The sequence below is a fragment of the Hippoglossus stenolepis genome, chromosome 7 (genome assembly GCF_022539355.2).
Source record: "Hippoglossus stenolepis isolate QCI-W04-F060 chromosome 7, HSTE1.2, whole genome shotgun sequence".
Lineage (NCBI taxonomy): Eukaryota > Metazoa > Chordata > Actinopteri > Pleuronectiformes > Pleuronectidae > Hippoglossus > Hippoglossus stenolepis.
This window is the reverse complement of record NC_061489.1, coordinates 20,339,017-20,366,907: the sequence shown is the minus strand read 5'-3', so window position 1 is coordinate 20,366,907 and position 27,891 is coordinate 20,339,017. Positions and strand designations below refer to the sequence as shown.

The following is a 27,891-nucleotide window of genomic DNA, read 5'->3' as shown; positions in this document are numbered from 1 at the left end:
CTTTTCCCGTTTCTCGCCACCATCATTTTTGAAATTGTGCTCTCTCACTTCCCGGCCCTCCACGCTGCAGCGGTCAGGGATCCACTGCCACTTCACCCCATCTCGCAAAGCCTTCAGACATGGGAGGTCTAAATAATTCACAGTGCCAGAAGGCACTGTGCTCTGCTCTGCTCCGTAGACTCGCCCTAAAGCTAATGGTGAGGCCCCAAGCAAGGCTCAGGCTGGAAAAGGACTAATATCAAAACAGAAATGTTCAGCTGGCCTTAAGTCTCCTGCTCCTTCAAAGTTATAAAGAAAAATCCTGCACATGGATCTTCTCCCTCGCTGTTACCTTCATTCAGGCCCAACAACAAGGGAAGATAAACAATTAGCCGTGTAAACGATGTTGTCTCTTTATCCTTCAGCCTCAGAGACGAGGCCACATAAACTGTCCTCCAGCAGTTTTCTTCCCATTAATACCCTCTGATCCATTTTTGTTATTATCTCTGCAACTTTGCTAAATTGATTTTTATAATCAGGATATGGCCTGCAGCCTGGAGTTTTACAAATAAGCAGTGTTGTATTAAGAGGCTCCAAATTCCGATTATTCTCTACGATTCTTTTTATTTATTTTTTGAAGATAGAAATTTGTAAACTCACAAGTAAGCCTGAAGTTTCCAGTTTCCAGAAAATCGATAATATTTGTTTGTACTTGTAATAAGAATCTGCCGTTTCCTCTCGTCGAGGTCACGTCATCTAACAGAAGTCAGGGCCCAGATGGTTTCATTACTGATGCCACTAGCGAATGTCAAGATTTCTACACGTCTGAGACATAATAATAATATAATATAATATATCCACTCTCTGATAGGTCGGATTACCAAATGAATTATGTATAATGCCTAAGTGGGTGAGATTTGTTAGGATACACCTCATACACCACTATGAATGATTGAGATTTGGTTTTTGTTTAACCTCGTGTGTTTTTTAAAACGCATTAAAACTGTATTAGGAGACTTTTTGGCCCACATTATAATACTTCTTCCCTGTACTATAATTGGATATGTTGATATGATATAACATGACACCATATTCTGTTGCTCCCTTTTTAAACTCTGTGCTTCTCCACATCAGTTAAACTCAGGAAACACAGTGTTGTCACGATAGCCGCCTTGATGCAACTCATAAGAAATACAGCACTTATTAAAATGCTGTCATTCTCTAGTGCTAAAATGGTGCGTGGTACCATTTTCAACGGCAAAGTGTTGTTATGCTTGTCTGTCGGTATGCCGTGCGACACTTCTCACAGTAGACCCGGCATCGCGCAGACCCGACGGCTTCTCTCCTCTTCCATCAACACTTCTCCTTCCATCAGCCGCTCCCTCCCTCCTCGATCCCCCTGTCTTCACTCTCAGTTTCCAGCCAGGTTAACTGATCCACACCAGCTGCTTCCCACCTCCTGACATTAGTGCTGAACATCTCCTCTGCCTCTGCTCTTCTTCATCATCCTGCCATCCTTCTTCAACACCCCCTTTTCACATTCCTCCGTGAGAAGCCTCTGCACAAGTTACTAGTGCAGAAAAGATCAGGTGTATTCATCCCATTTTAAACCATCCTGAATTATACTAATCATCTGTGAGGTGTTGGAAGAAAATTGTTCTAAGGTGTAATTCTAAGTATTTCTAAATCCAAATAAGATGTGGAGCACTTTAATTTACACTTTGCTAAATGCTGCCTCTGTTAGCAAGTCAAATAAAAATCTGATTAAGATGTATTTTTGTTGTTGTAAATCATGGCTGGCTGTTCTCTGGTCCAGAGGGAGGTGTTAATGCACTTAAAGATGTTGGTAACTGCCAAAAGCATCAAAAGAAGAATAAATTCTGAACTAAAGACGTTTAGCTGGAACAATAACACAAACACGTGGATAAGTACGAGGCAAAAGATTTAACATCCAGATTCAGTATTCTCTCACTAATGGCGCTCCCCACTCAGATAAGTGCTGTAACAGCTCCGTTTTCCCTTTTTGTGATCACGTTAAAATCACTGGAGCCGCTACATGAAGAAATAAACCGTCTGCAGGGGCCGACAGCTAATGCCAGTTTAAGTTTAGCTTTCATTATCACCATGGACAGATCATGAGCTACACATATTGTAAACGGCTTCTCGTACAGATTTAAGACGTCACTGATGTAGTTAGTGCACCAGCGAAAGGATTAGAGGTCAAAACAATACACAGAAGAACTGTCTCAGCTCTGTACATGGTTTATACGTTTCTTTGAACTTCTGAGACGAGTTCCTTGGGTATCGGGAGGTAGCCTATACTCATCTGATGCCACCCAGACATAATTAATTCATGTTGTTCCTTGTTTATACACAACCAAGAGAGTGTTTGTTGATGTCAGTGTCGTTCAATAGTGAAGTAGTCTTGTCTGAAAGCCACACTGTGTTGCAGAATACAAAACACAAGAGAGGTGGTACAGAAAGTGGGATCACATTTGGAAAAACAATACAAGCTAGACTTTTTTTTTTTTTTATTACTTTTGAGCGAAGGCTCTGAACCTCAAAATGTCATGGGACAGCAGCTCTGTGGCTGACCATGTTCTCTGACTCCTGTTTGAAGAAACACATAAACCATGGAAGAAACTTTATTTATAGGCCACATTTTTTTGTCAAGGGAAATGCAGCGTACTTCGGAAAAAGTAAATGTTTATATACAACTTGTAGATGCTTGCAAGGGCATATTAAGTGCTCTGGATATTTGCATTATGGAGAAAAACCTTGTCTTTAAAGGGAAATACTTGTGCGGGTTTTGGCTTCATCCTATGGCTGCAAGTGAAAATTAAGCCCTTGAAATACGAGCTACATTTTATGACTTTGTCTGACTTGGACAGCAATTTCTTGCTTTTATCTTAGTTAGAACTTGCAGTTGTGTAAACTTACCAACATAAATATCATATATTAAAGATGCAACTGATGATTATTTCATTATCCAGCCTGCTGATTATTCAAATACTTTTAGACAAGCTGTCTAAAATCAAAAGATGTTCCATTTTTAGTATTTTGTTTTGACAGTTTTACTTAGAAAAATAACTTGAGCGATTACCAATGGTTTCCGATAAATCTTTGACTAATCAGAGTTGGAATATTTATGCTAATTTGTGCAGCTTTTATGAAATATAGTTTGACTCTTTTCCTCCTTGTTTTTTCTTTATTTTCTCATTTCTTTCAAATCCTCTTATTAATGACTTATTAATCACTGCCGTGATCCTGACCTGTTTTTATGTATAGATGCACCTTTTCTTAATCAAAGCCATTTTCTAATGGACACTCATCTCCCTGCTCTCTCACAATGACTGACTCAAAATTATATCATACAATTACGAATCCTGACGGATAAGAACAAAGTCTGCTACAATTCTATATGTTTCTCTTTCTTTATAGCTGCTTTCAGACATGCACTGAACTCTGGACATTTTCTGGAGTCCAAATGTGATATAGGGTCAGTTTCTCTACACATTTTGCAGAACGTTTCCTGCCAATGTATGAGTGAGCCCATGTGAGTGGGCATGTTGATGACGTTACTAATATGTGACAGAGACAAAATTGAGAAAAAGAAATTGTCAGACACATAGGCGCTAAAGATAGCAGCTTGGAAAGAAAACAAGATTCGAGAGCTTTTGGTGACAAGAGCCGACGTCAGTGTCAATGTGCTGTAAACAAAAACATGTTTTTTGTAGCAGGTGTTTATACGTCCTGTCAGTCCTGCCCCCTGCATACTCCACCAAGGTGCCCCCCCCTCACCTGACTGTTCTGGACATTGTCCTGTTGGTGTGAACGTGTCTGACTCGGACAATCTCCTGCTGTGCTCTCCATATGTGAAAAGGCATATGTGACTTTTCCGGTCACTGTCTGGAGGTCTTGTCTGAAAACGGCTTATTTCTCTCCAGGACACTTAAGAAGGACAGATGTACTCTGGCTGCTAAAGTCTAATTACATGCCAAGCAAGCTCCTTCTCTAACAATGAATTCCACTGCCTTTCTTTTATTCAGTATCTCCCTCCCTCTCTGCCCGAGTGAGGATATTCTTCTGGTGTGTGGGTGGAGGAGCGAGATGACAGTGTCTCTACCTAGTTACACTTTGCGCACTGTGTACACAAAGGTTGGCCACTCGGGACGCGGGCTGTGATGTGCACCTTTTGAAACGAGTCTTAGATTCTCCGTTGGAACCGTGGCCTAATTATTGCTGCCGTTTGTGAGTTATTTGTACATAAAGTAGAATAATGGAGAAGTCAATAGTGACACAGGGGGAAAGCTAGGCTGGCATCGATAAAAAGAATTATGACAGGTAGAAAGGACACGACTCAAATGGAGCATGGCGATGAAATATCCTGCTGTAGCTGGTAGCTGACCTGAATACAGTTTCACAGAATCTACAGTAGAAACAAGTCTATGCTTTTGAAGTGTCAGTCCTCATACTGCAGCTCACAGAGGCTGCAGCGTCGTCTAACACAACGATTTTTGTATAAACACGGCAGCGGTTTTCGTTAATAGCCTTTTGACGTTGCCATTGCTTGGCTTGACTTCCTCCTCAGGTGTTATATAAAGAGGGCTAATGGGTTTAATCTGAAGTCAGCATACCAGATGATTAAGGGTTGTTAGATATTAAGGTTTGTTGTAATGGCATTGACCCGAACAGTGTTTTAACCATTTGTCAAAGCCACTGGAAGGAAATGTTTTTTTTGGGGGGGTTCTTTGTTTTTACTCCCGTTCTTTCACTTTTACTTATCTGTTCACGCTTCCTTTGTATAATGGGCCTCACTTTGTATGCATACAAAGGTCTTTATAGTTTCCTGTCTAAACTGCCAGAGCTCTATTTGCTCTTCACTTTTGATGCCTGTTCTTTGTGGCCCAGCGTGATAGAAGCCCGTCGTATGGGCAGAGAACAACTGACCTTGTGTGTTTTCTGCTTTGATAACCAATTAGTGGTTTGAGGGTCCCTCTATAGTGCATCTAGAAGCACGAATGGACCAAGCAATTAGTCAATACATGCAAATGAATAAGAACAATTTGAATATTGATTCTAGGATCACTTTGTCAAGCAAAAAAACATTACTTCACTTATATGATATTTTTGTTATATATGAAAAATTGAATAGTGGAACAGGAACTTTTCACTATTTACTGATATTTTATACCAAATTATTAAAAATAAACAGTTCTAATTAATACAACTTGTAGTTGTAGTCCAACTTTCTAGTTGCCTGCATTTACTTATTAATATGTTATCTATATTTATCTAAGCATATATGTGTGTAAGTATGCATGGATATGATTTTTATTCTTAAAATAATTGTTTTGCAGGTGAAAAGTCTCATCACTGGGCAAATATCCAAGAATAACACAACTGATAAAACATGAAAAAAAAAGACCCAGTTAACAAATATCACAGCATTTACAAAGGTCTTTTTGCCAGAGCGATCATATTCATTTCATACTCTTTCAAAGAGGATTTTAAGTGGGTCGATGTCTGTGGTTCATCTCTCTCCTGTGATTTTAGATAACGTCTAGAAGATTAACTCAGTGTGCGAGAAAAGAGATATGATGGAAGCTTGCCCAGAAATGTTTCATAAATACAAAAACAGCCATGACTGAGTCAACATATAGACAGAGATGCATGGGCACAGATGTTGAGCAGTGACAGCACAGCCTGGTTGAAAAGAGAGAGCGTCCCTGTTTGGCCTTGCTCCCACTTAAAGCCATAATATTGAGGGTTGGCAGTTAACTCCTCTTGTAAATGTGCAGTAGAAGTGTGTGCAGCCAGTGAACGCCACATTATCCTGCATAAATTGTCTCTGCTGTGGTGCTGCTGCGATTCAGGCCAGTGGAATAGAAAAGGGGTTTTACTAGGCACCAGACGTTTTTCGTGTGCCATAAGCTCGATGTTGCTCTCACTGCAGGTATCTGTCATGCCTCTAGTCAACCATGCCTCCATTAGAGAAAAGATGAACCATTGAAATAGCCGCACTGACCTCCATTCTTGAAAGCCTTACGAGAAAGAGCACCAGACCATGATTCATTCAATGCTCCATGACTCTGTGGAGGTCACTTTCTGCTAGACTCACGTATGTGGTCTTAAAAGTCAGCAGGTGTCTGATGGTGGCACGTGACAGAAATGCGTGAGCGACGGTAAAAAGCCCCATTCTCATTTTTCATAATATCGATCATATCGACAAGATTTACAATTTCATAACAGTACCAGCTTAATTATTGAACCTACAGTAGAAGTATTCAATATTAAATACAAAAGAAATAAACATTCATTAAAGCTAACACACTCTTAATTAAGTCTGAACTGCCCTGCAGCCCTGAATTTAATCCAATAATTATAAACATGGCGTGAAACAAGGAAAACACCAATCCTCCTGGAGATAAGAAAGGAAAGTAACAAAAGCACCTTTGGGGAAAAAATAAGTTAAGTCTGTGCAATTTAACATCATTATCAAGACGAGAAAAATCAGATGCGTGCTGCATAAATAGGCCGACAGCAACGATGCATTTGTTCTGTTTACGGGTCGTCAGCCGCTGCGGAAAAGCAGAGGCGTGTCATTGATTTCTCGGCGGAGATTGGCGAACAGATGTTTCTAAGTGGAAATAATGCATCTTACCTGTCATCCACATCAAGGACTGTGATAAACAGAAAGTAATCTCTCTATCCGAGAAATGCATTCGTGCCCCTCACCTCTCAGTTATTTTTGATTTAGTTTTTAATATCTTGTGTGAGCTTACGCATGCAGTCAGCGCACACTCCCAGCTGGTGCCGAGCGAATGGTGAAAGGTTTCTACTTTTCATCAGCTGTCAAACACACAACTAAAATATTGCAGTTTTCAGGAAGTGTGGAGTGGGTCGCTCTTTTCAGACCTTGCTGCACCTCCCGCCCCTCTTGTCACAGCATTGCACCGGCAGTCATTACTATGACAGTCGCCTCCGAGGAAAGCTGCCTCGATGAAGAGGCGGGGCCAGATAAGAGCCCCGGCAAGTTCACCGAGCTGTTGACATTTTCTCACAGCAACTCCCCTGGTTCTAATTGGCTGCCGCTGATAAGATTCCCATGTTGTAATTGGCAGCTGCTGATAAGATGCTGTCAGCTGCTGCAGTAGTCAGCAGTGTGGTGAGATGACAACAGCTCAGGAGTTGGTGGGCGGACAGGGCTAAATCCAGGGCTCGAACCTTGTTTTCCAGAGATACTATTCCAGTCGGGAGTTTGGTTTTAGACCAGAAAAAATCCTGCTTAACCGCCACAAGATCATATTTTATCCACCAGGTTCTTGCAGTGATTTATGGAGTTCTACTTCAACACAATGTCGTACAATTTACTAACTTATTGTATTAGAAATTTCTCTCTGTGGTGGTTTATCTGGTTTGTCCATTCAGGGACATGAAAGATGGTGATGTGTAAATACATATTATAGCAAAATGTGACAAACTATTTGTCAGTGTGTGTTTTGCGGCCACTGTCGAATCTGATGAAACCTGAACTGAACAAATAGTTTTTTTATTACCACAAACCTAATTTAAACATGTAATAATATGTGGGTTTTTTTAACAACAGTTGCTTAACAACACATCCAGCTTTCACAATATAACATTATCATTCATTTGTAGTCTTCCTTGTGGCCATCTTGCAAATAGACGTCCAATATTCCATCTCTTTTATTTCAAATTTTAGTTCTCTACCAACTCCAGAGGGAAACGTCTGATTGTCTTGTTTCTAAATGCTCACCAGCTAGTCGCTTATTGTGTCTTCCTGCAGTTCAGTGCTGATCAGGTTCATGTTCAGGTTAGGGGGGGGGGGGATTTGTGCATAGGCTCAGGTTTATTTTTATTTCCGCAGATACGCTTGACGTGCTTACATTCACCGAAAGGAAATGTGGTGCCTCATGGACCTCGGTGCAGCGTAGAGCAGACAAAACACCACACAGTCCTGAGGGAGAGAGCGAGCGCTCACATTAGCACCAACTTGGATGTAAACAAGGTGCAATATTCAGCAAAACAGTCTTTAATTTTGTACGGCTGAAGGTGCCAACCGTGATTAAATACAACATCCTGCATCTACATATGCCACCATGGCAACCCCAAAATAAAAGGGTTGTGTAAAGCGGGACGTTTAGAGCTTGAAACAGCGATTTGCTGCTACTGAAAACGAGATAAGACCAGAGAGAGTGAATCCAAACAATAAAGTTAAGGGCCAAACAGCTGAACAATGAGCTGAAACTACTCTCTTTAAAGCTCTGTAAAGCTGAAGCGAGTCGCCGATTCTGCTGATAATTCTCTTTTGGTTTGTCGATGCGAGCAGCTGCTTTAAAACTGTTGTTATCTTTTTACACACCACACACAATAAGAGACAAACGAACCACGGTGACCTCTGTGGTGCACTTGTCTAACACTTGTTGTTCAGTTGTAAAGCCCATTGTTAAATGTCATTACATGCATTGGTTATAGTGCTAAATGGTAACCATAGCAAAGAGTAGAGATGTAGCGATACTGCTACCACCATCGAAAATCAGAATCTGGAAGGGATAGGTGGTATCCGATTTCTAGCAATAAACACCCACCAGATCCCCCCCCAGCAAAGTAATGATGAAAATTGTGAGGCTTATGACCCATATACTCTTTGCCATTTTAAGCCTTTTGATAGACACATTTTGTCATTAGCTATCTAGAGCATCTTGTATTCACGTCCTGGGGGCGCTGGACTAGCCATGTCACAAAGATTAATTTTTCTCTTCATACCCCAGTTCTGTGCTCACTGTTATACAGCTGACTCTGCCTAATCCAGGCCACCTTTTCTGCAGAGATTTCAGAGCATTTGGTAGCGTTTCAGGCCATACTCAGATTTAGCAGATGTTTTTGCTGGCAGGAGTAGTCGGAGGTCTCCTGGGTTTGAGCTGGAACTGCTGATAAAGAGATTTGTGTGCTATTGTGTCCTTCGCTTACATCTCCGTGTAATTATTACACCTAGAGGACCCCACTTCTCTCCCAACCTACTTCCTGTCTCTCCTCTTTGAACTGCAGGCCATAATTCCTTATTGTCTGTATCGTGCACAAGAGCATACAGGCTGTTGTTATTATTTTTTAATTGATCTTCAGGAAGTAATTATGCTTCTGTTTTTTACTTAGTGGAATGCACAAGAAAACTTTGCCTGCTGGACAAACTACTTCATGTGAAATCTTGCCACAGTCCCACAGTCTCCAGAGCCTTTCTAATGGAAGGGTACGTGGGCGTGTGTGTGTGTGGGGGTCTCAGGTTCTCATTGTTCAAACGCACCCTTGAGAATGAGTGCACAGGCCTCTCCAGCAGAGTGCAGGCACATTTTATAGTAGAGTTAGTTAAAAGTCTTTAATATTTTTCTGTCAGATTATGTATCAGCACTAGAGAGAATTATGTTTGTACCTTTTGCTTTGTCTCCTGTGATACCAAGTAAATACACAGAAAAGAAAAGCTGTGTAGAACATTTTGTCCTCAACATTCATTTGTGTGACGCATCCTAATATCTTCCTCAATTACACCTCCACTGACTCCTCCTGTTAAGTAACAAATCGATTCTTTTGAATGGATAGTACACTGGTAATGTAAATGTAACACTTACACGAAAAGTGCATTCATTCTGTTTTGTTTCTACTCATTTACCTCGTACCATATTGTTGATATGTTTTAATCCTCTGCCCACTCCCTTCTTCAAGATGAGTTTATAAGCAAACTGGAGGGACGAGTCATTGGGGTCATCTTGTGTCAAATCATCACTTTTTGGAGCTGAGCAGTCATAGATCATGACGTTTTCAAAGCTGATTTGGTCAAACCAGAAACATATAGAACCCAGATTTTCACATTTTATGTGGCTCTGGATCCCAATGGAAGGAGATGAGAGCAGGCTCTTTTCCAGCTTCATACTATTCTTAATAGTGTGCTATCCCCAATATAGAAATGACTGCATTTTGAGTCATTATAAAGGTAAAAGTTATATCTTTTGGAATTGATCAAATGTTCTCCCAAGTGGGTTTATAATACCATCAAGACATCCAGAAAGTTTGGTGTTTGTTGCCGTTAGATCATCAGTTATGTCCGACCATCTATCTTGTCTCCTTTAGACCAAAGGACAAGGATACAATTTTTTAAAAAATAGTTGCTGCTCCACATGTGATAACAGGTGGAGGAATATGGGGCGAGACTGTGGCTCTGGTTGTGGTTGTCCTTCTTGATCTTTCTCGAACTATCCACTGACTCCTTGTTGTTGATGGATGTCAATGCAGGTTTTGTTAAAAATGTAATTAACGATATCTGATTCTTAAATAAATTATATTTAAGAGACTTACTGTGATTTAAGAAAGTCTGTACATGTTCCAATTAAAAGATATAAAACAGAGTAGGCTTCCAAGGTCAATCATTTATTAAACAGTTATTTTTAGAGGACTTAATGGTGGAGAGAAAACACTTCTTCTTTTTTTTGTCAGAGATGTGTTTTACAGTTTTCTTTAGGATTTTTCCAGCTGTTGATTAACCGTGACTGTCAACGATGTTTTCTCTCCAAGCATAGTATATTTTAACAAGCTATGAGAACTGTGGTTCCATTTACCACAGCAGAGTGACAGTCCTGCAGGTTTTTTTTTCTTTTCCTGAAGCCCTGGTCTCTTGTTCTGACAGTTTAAACTTCAAAGAAAAGAAAGAAAAAGATTTAAAGAAGCTCTCCAGCTTGTTTTTCCTCCTAGAGGGTGTCAAGCTGTCCTTCAGGCTTCAATAGACACATTCAATTTGTGTCTCTTATACTAAACAAGGATTTGGCTGTGTAGTGGCTACTTGTTAGATAGCAACAACAAGGCTGCAAACTGGACACAAGCTGTCTGGATTATACGCAGAGTCTTGAAAACACGGAGGGGCTCACACAGCTCAAGCTTTCTCCCATGTAGCAGCGAGATTTGAGGATTCAGTTTAACATTTGAAACACAATTTTGTATTTCAGTCTTAGGCTTTTTTAAATTGCATCACCTCAGAAGTCCATGTTCATAGGTATCGCTCTGGTTCCCCGTTTTCTAACTGTGCTATCGTCTTTGGGTAAAACAGAGAAGTGACTGCTGGCCCCGTTTTAGTTTTAAAAACTCCAAGCATGCATCGTAGTCTAGTTGGGCAAAAACAAAGAAGTCTCCTCTTCCCTATTGGTTCTCATCATTGAGAACCAATGTTCTCAACCATTGTTGTTTCTCCTTTGTAGTATTTCTCTAAATTATCAACCACCTGCAGAGTAGATATTCTGGTCATAAAATATGTGTTAGTATGAACAGGGATTATTTCTGATACAAAGCTAAAATGCTTGTGTTGATGGAGACAATTTTAGTTTTAATATCGAAAAGGTATTAAAGTTGATGTAGCCTTTGTCCTTCAGTTCCATGATTGAGATCTCCCCTGGCTGCCTGATATATGCTCTCAGATTTCTTCTTCTCTCAAAGAAATACATAAGTATGTATGCTTTGCTGTATCAGTGCATCTTCAGTTGGAGCATCATCTTCTTTTGCTCTTCCACATCCTCTTGGGAACAGTGGAGGATATGAGGAGCGACGGCACCGAAGAGGAATTAATCAGAACCCTCAGAACTCTAGAGTTTGGTCACTCTTGAGATTTCTCTGTGTGAATCTTCAGGGGAAAGGCTTTGGGTTTGTCTATTACACTCTCCTTCCCTCCCTCTCAGAGGAGAGTTGGCCTATAAAGGTGGGGATTTCCCTTCAAGCTGCTGTTTCATAATGGTAAACAAGGTTTCTCACATCTGCAGCTTATTACTCTATAATTTATTGAAGACCAATTAGGGTGGAGGGGAAGATAAATGACCTCGCTGCAAAAATTGTAAATACAAATTACACGAACTGAACGCTTTTATAACCTCCTCTTGCTTTCAGAATTTCCATAAACTATAGGATCTTAACATTATGAAAAGAAATGAATCAGGAAAGAAAAGAAAGTGTGCCTAACATAAAGTGAAGGTCTCTACAGGTCATGATGGGACTTAATGTATTTACAGCGATTTTGCAGGGTTTACTTTTCCTTGTATTTTTAACCCTTTAAAGGAGCTGGTGTAAGTTAGAGTTCAAATGGAGGAAGGATGCACTGAGGTGTGAAGTCAACATTTAAATTGCACATCTCCACACTGACTCTAAGGTATCTAACTACATATCAGTGGGCTTAACATTCAATCCAACAATGCGTGTCCCTTTTTGTAAGTTGTTTTAGAGCATGAACCGCTCAGAACGGAGCGCAGAGCAGGATTTCTCATCTGAGATGGATTGCCTGCTTGACATTACATGTGGGATCAATTATATTGCACAGATGCTTGGTTTCCTATCTGATTTTGAACTGGCTCTCTTCTATAGACTATATAGTACAGCTTGGAACTGATGCAATGCTTTCACCCTGAAACTGGAGGCTTTCCATTTATTTTTCCTCATCCAAGCAACCATCTGATCCATCCTCAGATGGCGACTGAGCTCTCAGAACTTGTATTGATCCTCCGTCTTTGCTTTCTGTTGGTTTGGCATCGTGCTTTGCTCATTAGAGACCGTTTCAGATAAATAGAGCCAACCAAGTACAAAGAAGACTTGCTGAGCATGTTATGCTTTTTGTATTAAAACATATATGTAGTCATGGTCGTTGTAGTAATATATAAAACATTAAATATAGTAAGAAAGAGAGATATAAATAAAAAAAAATATCCCAGGGCTGATAACCAAAACCTTGTATGGTATGCTCTCTTGGATTTTATGTTCCGACACCAGCCATGCTTTTTATGCCTGGGTGGTCTGTCTCTTCTATTGTTGTGAACATTAGACCAGAGCAAATCTTAAGGGAATTTCATTACATTTGGCACAAACATTCATTTGGACTGAAAGATGACCTGATTAGATTTGGTGACCAAAGTTCAAGGTCACTGTGACATCACAGCACCATTTTATGCCTTGTGAACGTGTTATCTTAAGAACGCCGCAAGCTAATCTTCTCAAACTTGACTCAACTGATGGCTTAGACTCAAAGAGTAACTGATTTGATTTGGGTGGTCATAAGGTCAAGGTCACAAAGACCGTATTGGAGTCTGGAAAAACAAAGTATATAGGCTGAAACTACACTTTTTGACGAATGCATTCAACCGCAGGGCAGTAACTCTAGTTTGTGCTTGTTGCTCTGTGGAATTTTGTAGTTACCCTCTACTTAATAGAGTAAATTGTTGACTGGACAGTGGACACTTGACCATTTCATACACTAGAGGTTTCCAGCAGTTCTCTATAAAGGAGACAGCCGATAGCCCTCCTGACACAAACAAAAAAAAATCTCTGCAGACGTTCGATGTAAACTGATAAAGTTTTTATGAAATACAAGCTGAACCTTCAGGGTGAGGGAGCAGAAGTGATATTTTACAAATAAAAAGTGTATTGATTTTGAGTGCGTCTGTTTTTCAGGCCATCATCAACAAAATTAATTGGAAACACGACAAGATGCATCAGGATCTGGGGGTTTTACTTGTCTCATCTCTGGGAATCTCTGCAGATTGAACATTATTCAGATCGACTGCAGAACAGAAATTAGATTGAAACAACTATTATATGTGTCTTTCCCCATTAGATGGACCCTGAGCTTCTCCTCAGTAATGAATCTTGTTTATGTTCCGGTTTCTGATTCAAACGAGGCTGAATCTACTCATATAGTGGAAGAGCAACAATAAGCGCATATACGAGGCTGCCTTCTCCGAGCTGTTTATTTTTGTCCCTCATATCTGCCCATAATAATTCATACAGCTCATTAGCAGGTGCATTCAGACTCCACTGGTCTGCTGCTGAATCTGTGAGAGCAGCAGGAGACACTGAAGTATTGAATGTTTTCTCTGTGGTATCAAAGTCTCTGTTGTGTTGTTCTGTTCTTTGTTGAAAACTTATTGTATTAGTGCAACGTCCGTAACTTGTGGAATTGAATTACCTTTATGTTAACTTTAGAAGAACTTGTCAAATCTTTAGAAAAGTGATGTTTTTGTCTGTTTTGCCCGATTTGCCTGGTGAACGGATGAACGCTGCAGGAGAGCTGAAAGTCACTTGAATTGCCTTAATGCATAATGTATGAGAGACAGTTAAATGAATATGGCATATACATGACCCAAGCGGTCTTATTTAATTAACAACCATGTATGTCCTTGTAATTCACTACGGTAACATTTCTGGTTCCGCACTGAGATTTAAAGTCTCAATAGAAACTTGAAAGTGAGCTCATCCATTGCAAATTTATCTATTCTGTTACAACATATACTTTTATTCTTTCTGCTGTCATACTTCTGTGCAATTATTCAAACGCTGCAGGAAATTCTCCCAATGACTTCTTGAGAGGAGCTCAGTTCCATTTTTATTCTAATTAGCACGCTTAAAGTTGTAATACGTTTTTAATGGTCACTTCAAAGCAGAATTCGTCTCAGTGAAGATATTTAAAATTAATATTTTAGCAGACGGGTTGCATAATGTTGGACTTATATCAAGATTTCCATAGATTATGTTGAAAAATATTCCCGCACTTAAATTTCAAGTTTTTGTTTAATTTTATTGACTTTTTTTATCCGGGAGAATAGAATAAAAAAGAGAATGTATACAAGAAGTGTCTGTAACAATCTTGAGTCTTAACGTCTGTGGTTAGAGCGGGGGCACCATTTAGCAATAAGTGATCTGTGACTGCTCTTGTGGTTGTCACATTGATTCCTGTCAACGCTAAAGATCTGCACCAAAACTGTTTGGCTTGTTTTGAAGCTGCTGGGCCCAACAAACACAACCCCACACAGAAAGTGACACAGTGCAGGCCACAGTGCCACCGAGCCCGGTCAACAGGAACAGGGTCATGTTTCTCAGCCAGTCCAAACACAGTGAAGGGCCGGAGTCTCTCTGGACCTTTTCCACTTGGCTGAGTTCCTGTGATTGCTCAGCTCTTTAAGAAACGAATGGACTCCTGGTGACATGTTGATCGTTTTACTGGAGCTACACATGTGTGGCGTTGAGGGCACATGGACCACATTGTCCCAAACTGTCTTTTATTATTTTACTGCAATGCATCATATTGGTTTTCTGCAGTTGTAGAGAAAGAAAGCATTTAAAGTGTAAAGCATGGGGAAAAAAACCAAAAGAGCAGAATTTGCATTACAGAAATATGTGCAATATTCTCATAATCCAACCAAGTGAAATACATTCCTTTGGAAAATGGTAAAAACATAACATAGTTATGCATTATACCCACATTCCTGCATTAGTGAAGAAACAAAGCTCTCACAGGATCAGTCTTGCAGTAATGCTCTGCTTGTGTAATATCATGAACAGTCATTAAGTCTTCTTAAGCCAACATCTCTCAACAGTGGACTCTAACATTGCACGTTAACAGCTGTCTCAACAAACCTCCCCTGTCATTAGCAGATTGATGAATTAAACTAAATACTCAAGGGTTATCACTACATTCCATCTATACACATTTTAAGTAACTAAATGTAATTTGTATAGCAAAAATGTGTTGTAAAAACAAAGAATATACAAACGTCCAGGTTAAATCTAATACAAACATGTGAGGTTAAGTTGTGCTTCCTTTCTGTAATTTAATTTGTTAAATAGATTTTCCGACCACAAATACCAAATATGCATTTTCCAACTTTCCCTGTGAGAATTTGTAAATTTTTTAAAACCTAAGAGATAGTAAATTATAAAGTGAATATATGAAATAATCTTTTTCTGCTTCCTGACGCTCATTCTGTCAAGACAAATACACTGATGAGGTTCACTGTGTTGAAGCTAATTTCACACTTGTTTATTCGAGCTGTCTAATAAACAAAAACGATGCTTTATTGATCCCTGGTAGCTTGTGAAATAAATGCGCTCTGGATTAAACGTTGTACGTCTGGTTATAGCTGTTTGTTTTTGTGCACTCTGTTAAATTAGTGGCTCAGGTGCTTTCAAAATTCACAACCAGTTTATTTATTTTTTCATTTTAAATGTTCAAATTGCCTATTTCATCTCTCCTCTTTAGATTGTTGCTCTGGTAATGGCGCCTGCTTCCTCACTTCTGTCCCACGCAGCGTATTAGATTGCCTCCTCACAAATCAGTATTTACTGATGTGACAGCTTAGCCATAATAAAAAGAAATATTTCAGATTCATACTCTCTGCCACTGTCGCTCATCTACCCCCTCCAGTACAGTGAAATAGACGCCGTACATCATGTGCACATTAAAATGAGAAGCAATTTCTCCTGCTCAGTAATGAGATCCATAGGATTCTTTTTTATTGGCTACATTGTGAATGTTAGATAGGTTACTTGGAATGAAATGGCGAGGAAGCATATTTTGTGTCAAGCTTCATGCAGTTTTATGTGGCGCCTCGCTGGTTCATTGTGCGCATTTAAATTGATAAGCCAGCGAATGACAATTGAGCTTTATGCTATATAATGCTCCAGTGATTCATTGTGCTTGTTCAAAATTCATTTGCCAAACAAACTGTTACTTTTCAGTTGTGACAGAAATACAGGACGAGCTTCTCTGTGACTGGACAAATTGTCACTGCTGTCAGTCTGGACAAAAGGGTACCAGCAGCAGCCCATGCATGAGCTGTTCTTTTACATCATTAACATCAATCGTACACTCCGTCAGCTCCTGTACCCAGTCATGCAGTTATTTTCCTGCTTGTAGATCCGTCAGTGACTCAGTTAAAGAGCCGGTTGGTATTGATGATTGAATTAGAGACGTTCAGATAAATCTATGGTGAGTTTAGCGATAGATTTATCACTTGTTAATATTAAAAATACAAGAAAAAGCTGTTAAAACCACCAATATGTTGGTATTTTAGCAATAACTGTACTTAAAGTTGTATATGGGTGGAGGAAGTGGAGAAGGTGAGACAACAGGGATCATTTATGAATAGAAGCACATCTTAAAGGGCGGCTGCTGGAGGGGAAGTGACCAGAAAGTTGTGGAAGAAGCTGTAGTTGCATTGTTACCGCTACGCCAAGGAGGTTATGTTTTCACCCCATCCATTTGTTGGTTAGATAGTTTGTTTGTTTGTTTGTCAGCAGGATTAAGCAAAACTACTGAACAGATTTCCATGGCATTTGGTGGAAGAATTACATTTTAGCACAGATCCAAATAAAGGAACAGATCCAGGATAATTGTTTATACTCTTTTGAGATTGTGTTTTGATTTACATTTAATGCATCAACCTTGATACAAGAAATGGTGCAGCTTAAATTTAAGGGGACTATTGGAAACAGTTGTCGTGGTTAAGGCAACGTTACACTTGTTCTGCAGCAGAACTGTGACTATTTTCCTGTTCCTGTAGCCCTTCAAATTAAACTTGCTTCTGCTTGCAGGGAAAAAAGTCACTTCAGCTCAAGTTATTCTGACTACTCAAAATATTCCAACAGCAGTATAAATAGGAACCTCAAATCAACAACATTGGAGTTTTTTAGCCTTTGACCACCAAATCATTTGCTTTGTGAGGCACAGATGAGACACGGCTTCTTACTCTTCATCAGCACAGTGCGAACACCACTGAGGCATTAGAACGTTAGAGTTTTAGAAACTTCACCAGTGAGCGTGGCAGGTAATCTTTGCTGAACTCCTCACATAACACCAGTTTTACTCAGTAGCTTTGCCTGTTTGTTGTAGTATTGTTTCCACAGACAACCTCCCATCAACACCCCCCATCTCTCTCTCTCTCTCTCTCTCTCCCTTTCCCCCATATCAGAGTAATCTCCTCTGTTCTTGTCTGCCACCTCTCTGAGGCCGATAAGGAAGGGAAGAGTCATGCTCCTGTCCACCAACAGATGTTCATTCTTGACAACATTGACACACACACACAGACAGAATTGCCTCTGCTCTATTTGTATAAAAGCAGCCCCTGATAAGGCAAAAGAAAGGGAGGTTGTTTACTAGAACTAATCTGCCCTGGGATATCTTCTTCCTCAGTGAGATCAATGCTGATGTCTCCTCTGCCTCTTTGTCTTCTGCTGTTATTCCTTCTTAAATACTATAAATTCATGGTTCAAGAAAAACGTTTGTCATATCAGGGTTAGTTTCTGCAGCTCTTCATATGCACTATTGTTACACTGCATTGTTTTCAGTTGTTAGCCGGGTCTCGTCATGCAGTATATGTTTTAAAGAGGCAGCTGCAGCATTTGAAAATTTCAAACCGAGCACTTAAACTCACTTAGGGAACTGAAATTACGTATTTAGCATTTAGCACATGCTGAGCAAAGATAGTCGGAGTCATGACAGAGCAGCTTTGATAAGTCGGTTTATTGTGTCAGTGTTATTATTAAATCCCTCTTAATGTGGATCATCTGTTGGGATGGATTAAAGATGATTTTACCATGATTAATGTAAACACTGTGGTAATATGAGCAGCTTTTGTCTGATCCAGGACTCTGCAGAGGTGGGTGAATGTTTGCACCACCTCAAAAACAGAAAGATATATTTGTTGCTGTATAATAATAGTTAAACAAGCATTAGATTGTAAGAAATAAAGATAATACAAATTTTAAATGAATACTTTGTCACTCATTATAGTTCATTTCATAATCAGTAATTCCTGGGGCTTAGTCCTAAAACAGAAACTCAACTGTTTGATGAAAGTATGGGCTGGATATGCCTGTTTGATCACCATTGGTGGTTTTGTGGTGATTGGCGGTTTGATGTGGTGTTTACTGGGATGACTTGTCGATTGATCAGGTAACGCCTGACAGGTCTCCTTTAAATCTATGTGTTTTTAGTGCTTGACTGGATTCACCAACCATGTGGAACAAGTCAAGACTGTAATTCATCAAACTGCTGCAAGTAGTGTAGTCTTAATGAGCCTGATTTAGCTGTAATATGTGTCAAACATACAGTACGTTACTCTTTCACTATCTTGTAGGCGTTTCAGTCACCTTTGTTGTGCATTGCGCCCAGTTTAGTTTTTTCAATCTAATTTTGGAGGTGGTAATTTGATTTGTCAACCTCCATGGCCTCTAACTAAATCCACGGTCACCTGTTGGACACAAAAGGCAACATAGAGTCAGTAATGTATTTGCAATGAACCCTGGTATTTATTTGCATGCAGCTGTTTTCCACAGTATTGGCAGGGCTGAGTGGAATCAGTAACATGGTCAGATCTTTAAGGCAGCACAGAATGTGGAGAAGGTTCTGCACCATTCAAATTCTCTGTCCAGGAAATCGTCTCAAGCTTGGACGGAAATACAATAACTTTTTTTCCCACAACATTATAAAACCATCACTCCTCTAGTCTCAGTGATGATGTTACAGTCAGGCGCAGGTATTTATATGTTTAACATTGTTAAGCCTCTGTTGCCTATTTATTATTATAATGTTTAAAATCAACTCTGTATAAGTAATAGACATCCGACAGTCACATTTTTTTCACATTGAAATATAGATTTCCCTGTTGCTTATCGATACTAACCAGTCAAATACAGACGTGCATCAACACATTATACCTGATGAGGTCTAAAAAATATTCCAAATCTGAGTTTTAATATTTTGCTTCCAGCCTAAAGGTAATTTTTTCAGACTTAATTCATGTCTGTAGGGAGGTGGAGTGATTCTAACATCAGCTCCACTGGTCAGTGATTTTGATCCACAACTCTTACGTAGGTTATTTTGTTTCACCCCTTCTCCCATGATGATTTCAGTCCCAATTGCCTGTTGGCAACTCACTGGTCCACCTGTAATTCAGTTCAACTAGTGGTGTGATTTTTATCAGCAGGACACGCTGCTTGGTCAACGTATTAGGGTGTGAAAAAGGGTTTTGCCAATGTGATTGACGAAAAACCTACGAAATAGATAGGCTTACTTAGGAGCAAGGCCAGAATTGGATTGTGTTCGATTTTGTGAGTAACTGGGCAGAACGTCCACATCTTTTACAGACCACATGTTGTGCTTGGGTTCATAACGGTTAAGAAGCTGTCCGGAACTATGAGGAAATTACAAAGGAACACACTGACTTTTTTATTCTGCACCATCAGCTCCTGCAAATTTAATCCCAAATGAATTCAGCTTCAGTGTTTAACACTTTGCTTTTCACCTGTAACAAGCAACATGTACGTGATGAGCCGTGACGCCCGCTCAGCATCGGCTTCACTGTTGCTCTTCCTGAACTTTGGTCTCATTAACACTTTTATATGTCGGAATTTATCCAAGTGATTTAAAAAGAAATGACGGAGTTTCTCTGCACTTTGTCTTTTCTTTTTCCTCACGAGGCCGGGCTGTCTTCAGGGCTCTTCTGTCATCTTTACATCTCCATTTTGTTGTAGTTTTTTTCCCGGACCTAAATGAGACGCGGTGTGGTAGAACACTCGGCTCAGTCTTTACTGTGCCACCACTAATCAGCAGACCCCGACCCGTTTTATCATAATTAACAGATCAAAGAAGCGGAGAGAAGGGCAGTCATACATTATTAAACAGACAGTGTGTGTGTATGTGCAGGCTTGTTTCACAAAAGGTTTTTTTTTTTCTACTCACACATACGTCTTATCTTAATGTTCTATATGTTCCTCTCATATTGTGATCAGACTCGTTTTTCCAGATGACCCTGAAGGTCTTTTGACCTTTATCTCACACACACACACACACACACATGCGCACACACGTTTGTACTGTGTGCTTCTATCTTAGTGAGGACACTCATTGATATCATACATTACATAACCATCCAAACTAAATGCCTAAACCTAGTTCTAACCCTAAAACCAAGTCCTAACCCTCAAACAGCCCATTGAAAAAGTGAGGACTGGTCAAAATGTCTATACTCTGTAGGGTCTATGCTTAAAGTGGTCCTCACAAAGATATAAGTACAGGAACATACACAGAGACCGAAGGAACCTACAGACCCGCATTCAGGAGAACATGAAGGTCATCCACTCTCAGAAAGCAATTTTGCACTGAAAGCATTTTTGCCCACTATGTGCTTTCCATACATAATTATGGACACTTCACACATTATTTCAAATGCTGTGTTTTAGACCCAAGAATCCGAAAGTAGCAGTAACAATTGCTGGGACTTTTATTTTTCTCCCTTTGCTCAGTGGACATGTATTGAAAGCTAATTACACTCATCTGTCTGCTCAGGCACACTGTGCTCAGCAATGCCATTATATTATACAATAATTTTAGTTTTGTGCCGCTCCTACTCTGTGGTAATGACTCTCATTAAGTCTGTGCTATTTTCTTTGCTGCACTCTTGTGAAGTTCAGTATGAGGTGGCTTCCATTTCTCTGCTTCACTCCTCTTTCCCTCACTTTGACTTGTCAGCATCACATCCATCTACTAAATGCGACCCTTTTTTTTTGCTCTCCTGTCACCGCTGTCCCTCGTCTTGTTTAGCTCCCTCTCGATGTTTGCTCTCCAGAGGTTGTAATAAACCTGTAGTTAGCTGGTAAAACCATGTGCATTTTGGACTAAATGGCCCCGAGCGTCTCCCTGCCTGCTGTTGGGGCTTACGGCCAATGGGCCTTAAAATGACTTAATTTCCTATCTGCCTCCTGGGGGAGCTTTTAGGGAAGCTAAAGGCTTGTTACAGCCCTCAGAGACCGAGTATCAGGATAGCCCTCGGCCTGGGCTGGACCCCGGCTGAATCAAACATTGCCATCGCTTTAATTGCCATGGGTAATATAGCCACATAGAAATGTATCATCACAGCCATACTGATGTAGATTTGCACTCAGGGCGAGTCTCTTAACAGCATATCCAATATTATTTGTCACTTTTTATCATAAGTTTTTGGCTTATTGTCCTTATGCACTTAAATTTCCCTCAGGATGTCCGTTATGTTCCTGATAAATTCAATCAGAAAATTTAAAAAAACAAACAAAAAACAAAGTGGTGACAAGGTGACATAGTCATATTACTTTTTCTTCTCAACAATTTAAAACCAAACCTATATTTAATATAGTAGAAGGTAATAAGAAAAACATTATTTTCATTTGAGAAGATGGAAACTGACAATTTTTTTGCATATTTTCCTAAAAAGTGATTTCTGAACAATTCACTGATGGTCAACATTTATCAATTAAACGATCATCAGAATTCATTGAATATCACACAAATTGTTATACCAGCTCCATCGAAGGTCCCGATAACTTTATGACCTCTGTGTTTGTAATACTTTGTGTAAACTATACTGTATTATTTTTAACAATTAGCCTGTGGATTGGTAATTATAACCTCACTGCATTTAGAGACTCTAATGCCAAAATCCCATGAGAAGAGAACCTATAGCTCTTTTCAAATCTGTCTCGGCTTAACCAGACTTATGTGTGTTGAGCTCGGGTCTACAGAGCTCTACTTCGGGATTGTCTGTCTCATCAGGTCTTGGCTTCACATGATTAGACTGTTTTGTTTATATAATTAGTTGTGGCATTTTGTATGCGCTCAAGTTAAATTGAACAGCTGAATATAATTTGACTTATTTTTCTCTTGTCGTCATTGATCTTTAACTTTCTCTGACCTTGGAAATAAAAACAATAAACTCCGGGATTCAATTAGGGACTTTTCATTCCTCGTAGACGGCTGGCTTCAGAGCAGCAAAGTGCTCCAATCCATGTTTTCATTTAAAAATATTTACCAACATTGATCCCTTCCATCGGCGGAATTGTTTCTGGCTCTGCTGCTCTTATGCCTGCGCCCGGGTCTGTCCTTCCTCATGAATGCATCCTCGTGTTGATCTCTTCAGCAGCTGTTTGCTATTCCTCCTGCAGCTCCATATATTGATGCTATGGTGTGGGATGGCACCTTTAAGGCTAGCCAAGGCTGACTCCTGCCCTCAAGGTCACTTTGAAGAGCGAAAAATCAAAAGCACTCAATGATTGACGCTCGGAGCTGCAGGCCTGAAAAGTATAATTGATTCATGGAGGAAAGAGTGTTTGCGAGGTGAGACAATGGACGGGGGGTTGAGTCGATGCAGGCCGGGTAACAAAAAAATGAACAGAACAGAGATTAGCACAATGAAGAGAAAGAGGATGACACGGATATTTGAGACGTTAACTGAATGTGAGCAGAGGGGGCAGGAAAGAGGACTTCAATCCAGACTGAGGGTCAACAGGACAAGGGGGCCACTATAGAGGAGTTAACTTGACCCGGCTCCTACAGTACACTTCACCATCTGTGACCCAAACCAGTCAGATGCACAAGGCTTTGGATGTGAGCCACACAATCAATAAGTACTGTGTTCTCTATTGAGGAGCAGAAATGAATTCTCCTCAATAGTCTTTGCCCTTTGCAGTGGTTTTTCAATCAAAGACAGAGCCTCGTGTTTTCACTCACTCAATTCACTAGATTAGATGAGAGGGCAGATGGAAATATGGATTTTTTTCATTTCAAAGGAGTATTAGTCGTAATAAGGTTGAGCTGTATGGAAAACATCTATATATATTTTGCAGTTTATTTTCTTAAAATCCCTTAAGGAATTACTTATTAATAAAACAACCAGTATCAGCACTGGCTGATATATTTGCAAAAAGATAAAGAAGCGATTGCTTTTACAAAAGCTAACTGGTTCCAGCTCAGCAGTGTGAGACTTTGATGCTTTTCTCTGTTTTAACTACATTGCAAATTGGCTAATGTATCATTGGTTGGTCAAAATATGCAGTTTGAAGTCATTGTGGGAAATTGTGATTGGAAGTTTTAGGACATTTAATGATAATCTTTTTTTATTTGAAAAGCATGTTATCCATGGAAGTAGTAGTTTCCGCCCTGATTGTGATACTTTAAAACAAATACATCAGTATCATTGTATAAAGCTATAATGAGCATCACAAACTATAACAAACTATTGTAATGGAAAAAACGAAGTAATCATCCTATATTTCCAATAGCCAACGCGTAACTGCATTCCTTATTTTGAAGATTAAAAGACCCTAAACCGAGATCCTAATTTTATTTTATTTTACTTTACTTTACTTTTTGTTTTATTGTTTCTTTTCCCCAGTTGTATATTTCAATATAAGAGAGCTCAGACAGACTGAAGAAATCTCCTGTCAGACCCTGAGTGTATCCATCCACACCTCCTCTTTTCTCCTTTATTTTTAGTCCTGATAAGTGTCCCCAGTTAAAAGGGGTTGTGTTACTTTACGAGAGAGTGAAGTCGTTGTCAGCAGCATTATCACAGACACACACACAGACACGGCTTCATCAGGCCTCTCTGTGGCAGCAACAGCAGAAAGCTCTAAAATTAGCAGCTCAGAGAGGGAAGCAAAGAGGCAAACAGAATTATTACACATCACCAGCTGTGTCTGAACACCAGCATAGTGGCTGCTGTGTAGACAGGCGCGGGGAGTGTTATCTCCACAGAGCGCGTTGCCACAGACCTTCTGAGGTGTGAAGTGTGTTCAGGGTGCAGAGCTTCTCATTATCAACAGTAGTGTTAGCTCGGGCATCAGGAGAGAGGGCAGCTTGGCTCAGCCGGCAGTCACAGCAATTTACAGGTCCGTCAGAGAGAAGGAGGTCGAGCAGAGGAGAGAATTAAAGAGCATTTAGAGCTGTGAAATAGACTGCAGATGGGAAGAATGAGCCGCTGGTGGATGTATGATTTGTTCACGTTGACTTTACCGCCGGGTTTTTATTATGGGGATCTAATGTTGTTTGCTTTATTGTGCAACGCTTGGCAGAAAACCATGAGTCTGGGGTTGTGAGTTTGAGATGATGATGCGTGTGTGTTTTTGTCAAGTTTTTCCAACTTTTGCAAGGTTTAGTAGGAGAGCGCCTGGTAAATGTTTGATAGCATCAGCATTTGTGCATAGAGCCATGATAATCTAGTTTTATTCCCCATTATTATGCTTGAGTGCCGGCGACTGCCATAGCTGGAGGCATTATGTTTTCGGGTGTGCGTCCCTCCCTCGGCCCCAGATTCTTTCCCAGATCTGTCACTGCTGTACTCATTAATGCACATTTTTTGTTTTCTAATGTATCCATTCCTAATATTTAATTTGCTTCTGCCCTTACGATCAAGATTAAACATTTTTGTCACAGTAGTTTAGGTCCCACTGTCTTTCTGTGGACTCTGAGGTCACTAAGACAGAAAGAGGCCCAGCTGGTGAGCCTCAGTGCAGAAACTGAACAAACAGCACCACCAGATGAATAGTTTCAAGTGACAGTGTTAGTGAAATCTCTGTGGTGTCAGAGTGACTGCAGGGTCACTGTAGCCTCCGCTCTCTTTTTCTCTAACACCGACTTACAGGAACGATTTTAGAGATAAGATGTCTGGAGATGCTACGACATCACCGCACTTTTAAAAACAATCTTCTTCCCCAGTCTTTGCTGTGACACGATTCCTCATCTGAAATGACCCAGAATGCTGATGACTTCTTCTTGTGTCTTTCTGCAGAAGGGATCTGCAACATGACAATGGACTCCAACTCAATAACAATGCCCATGTCCGACCCCAACGCCTGGGCAACGGCCATGAACAACCTGGGGATGCCTCCTATTGGAATCCCTGGACAGCCGCTGATGCCAGGTACCACACTGCTGCACACTGCTTTGCCAAACCAGAGTATGCATACATTACCTATGTATCTACATGTATATATTCCTCATGCCACATATACTCCTTTATGTATAGGATTTAAGCAGGTAATGTGGACTCTAGAAAGCTGAGCTCAGCACCCTTCAATGACAAAAGTATAAAATTTAACCGCCTGGAACAATGTGGCATTAAAACAATGAAATTTCCATCATATTTATTCCGCTATAAAAACCTCAAGGAGCATTTTGTAAGCATAAGGTTGCGCTACTGTATTCTGATCTGCCAATATAATATTCATCCTTACCGATTGCTCCGCTATCTATAACATTACGCTCAGCAGCACCCTCCCACTCTCCGTCTCTGAAGAGTTATTCTGCCGTGTCTTTTCTCCTTCCTCAGTAGAAAGCCTTTCCCTAAAGCCTTTTATAAATCACTTCCCACTTCTTAGCTGAAATGCACTTTCATATTTGAAATATGCCAGGCTCTCTCTCTCTCTCTCTCTCTCTCTCTCTCTCTCTCTCTCTCTCTCTCTCTCTCTCTCTCTCTCTCTCTCTCTGTGTGTGTGTGTGTGTGTGTGTGTGTGTGTGTGTGTGTGTGTGTGTGTGTGTGTGTGTGTGTGTGTGTGTGTGTGTGTGTGTGTGTGTGTGTGTGTGTGTGTGTGTGTGTGTGTGTGTGTGTGCACTCTGAGATGAACAGTCCTCTAAATGCACTCCTCGAGAAATATTAAGGATAACACACTGACGCACAAACACGCGCGCACACATACACACACTTGGGCATATTTCAAGCATTGGTAAACAAAGCCTTTCCTCTAAAGGACAGAAGACACAAGTGGTAGAAGAGCTTCTCGTGGAGATAGAGAGAAGCAGAGGAACTGAACCTAATGATAATGAAGATGGAGACTGGACACACACTCGCTTAAGAGTCAGTAGCTGCAGTCAGTCACTGAGGGTAACATTTTCCTCTTTGAGAGCTTTCACAACTACCAGGTTTGGTCTGGACCTTCTGACTTTTTAGTTTAGTCCAAACCATAATAACAAGAGGTGATCTCTGTCTAGATCAAACTGAACCATGGTTCGGGTCGTTGGCAGTGTGAGTTTGGACTTTTAAACCAATTGCAGGACGTTAAGACAATTAAACAATAGAAGAGGAAAAAGAGGAAGTGGCTCGAAGGATTGCCTGAACACTTTGCCGCTGACGATTTAGTGTTTGAACATGGAATTTATAAATTTTCTCTATTTAAATGGAAACACAACTCTTTTTCTATGCACATTATTCAAAAAAGTTAGCTAATACTAAATCAGAATTAACAACACAGGACATACAGGACGTACATGTGTCACACAAAATTCTTTAGCCTGCCCCCTAAATTCCAATGTAATACCAAAACTAACTGGGTCAAATGTAAACAATGTGATAAAGACATGAACCATTCAGAGTCTCAGGTGTGAAAACGCCCTCAGTGAACTTCATGTGTTGTATTTAAAGGTCCTGTTTACAGCAGAGTTTGAAACAGGTGTAACTAAACACATTAATAATGGCTCTGTTCCATTTGAAGTGTGTTATTTAGCCACGCCAGTGATCCGGCATCATCAACGCCAGGGGCCTTAAACTGGCACACATAAATACAGAGCAGTAATTAATGATGTTATTACCTGCACTGGTGTTTGGTGAGGTCAATTAATCTGCTCTTACACTTAATCACTAACACACACACACACACACAGCTGGTTCTTGCCTCCAGTCAAACAGCACGATGCATGCGTATCGGTCACAGTCCAGACTGTGTTTGTGCAGTGAAGAAGGAAAATGAGATCTTGAAGAATATGTTACAGGTGTTTGAGATGGCGGGAAGTAAATAAGTACATGTACTCAAGCGCTGTACTCAAGTACTTTTTAGTACTTTCTTTAAACATGAGTAATTTGTTTTGTGTTGTTTCAATATATTCATTTACATCTCGAGATAAATATTTTCACCTTTTACTACCCAAGACGTGATTAGAACTTAGATGGTGAAGTGAGTTCTGTCCATGAGTCTGAAGCTCCGGTAATTCTGACATGTCACGATCGTGGCATCAGGTTGAAGGTTGTAGCAGCTGTATTGGAATCACGCATCATTCACCGGGGCTAACTGTCCTGTCCTAAATGCACTACAAACTAATGGGAGTGGGGGAGATGTCTGTACTCTCCCGCACGGCCCTCAGCTCTAATCAGGCTCGGTAATGAAACTGTCCTGTGTGAGTAAACTAGGGGGAGCACAGGGTCTTATAGCCTCGGCCCTCACCGGCACTTTCGGATATGTCCCCTCTCTCAGATCGCCTCAAAACATCTGGTGTTTCCCTCCCCTTCCTTC

The 27,891-nt window shown here is 40.3% G+C and overlaps 1 protein-coding gene across 8 annotated transcripts in view; it reads left to right on the top strand.

The window, feature by feature from the left end:
- The window catches only part of enox2 (ecto-NOX disulfide-thiol exchanger 2), a 163,445-nt gene that overhangs the window by 83,861 nt on the left and 51,693 nt on the right, over positions 1-27,891 (top strand). For all 8 annotated transcript variants that reach the window (XM_035161740.2, XM_035161739.2, XM_035161737.2 and 5 more), the window contains one exon: positions 25,398-25,529. In XM_035161740.2, the coding sequence (XP_035017631.1) occupies positions 25,412-25,529 (118 nt within the window). In that variant the 5' untranslated portion in view covers positions 25,398-25,411. The remainder of the gene's footprint in view (positions 1-25,397; positions 25,530-27,891) is intronic.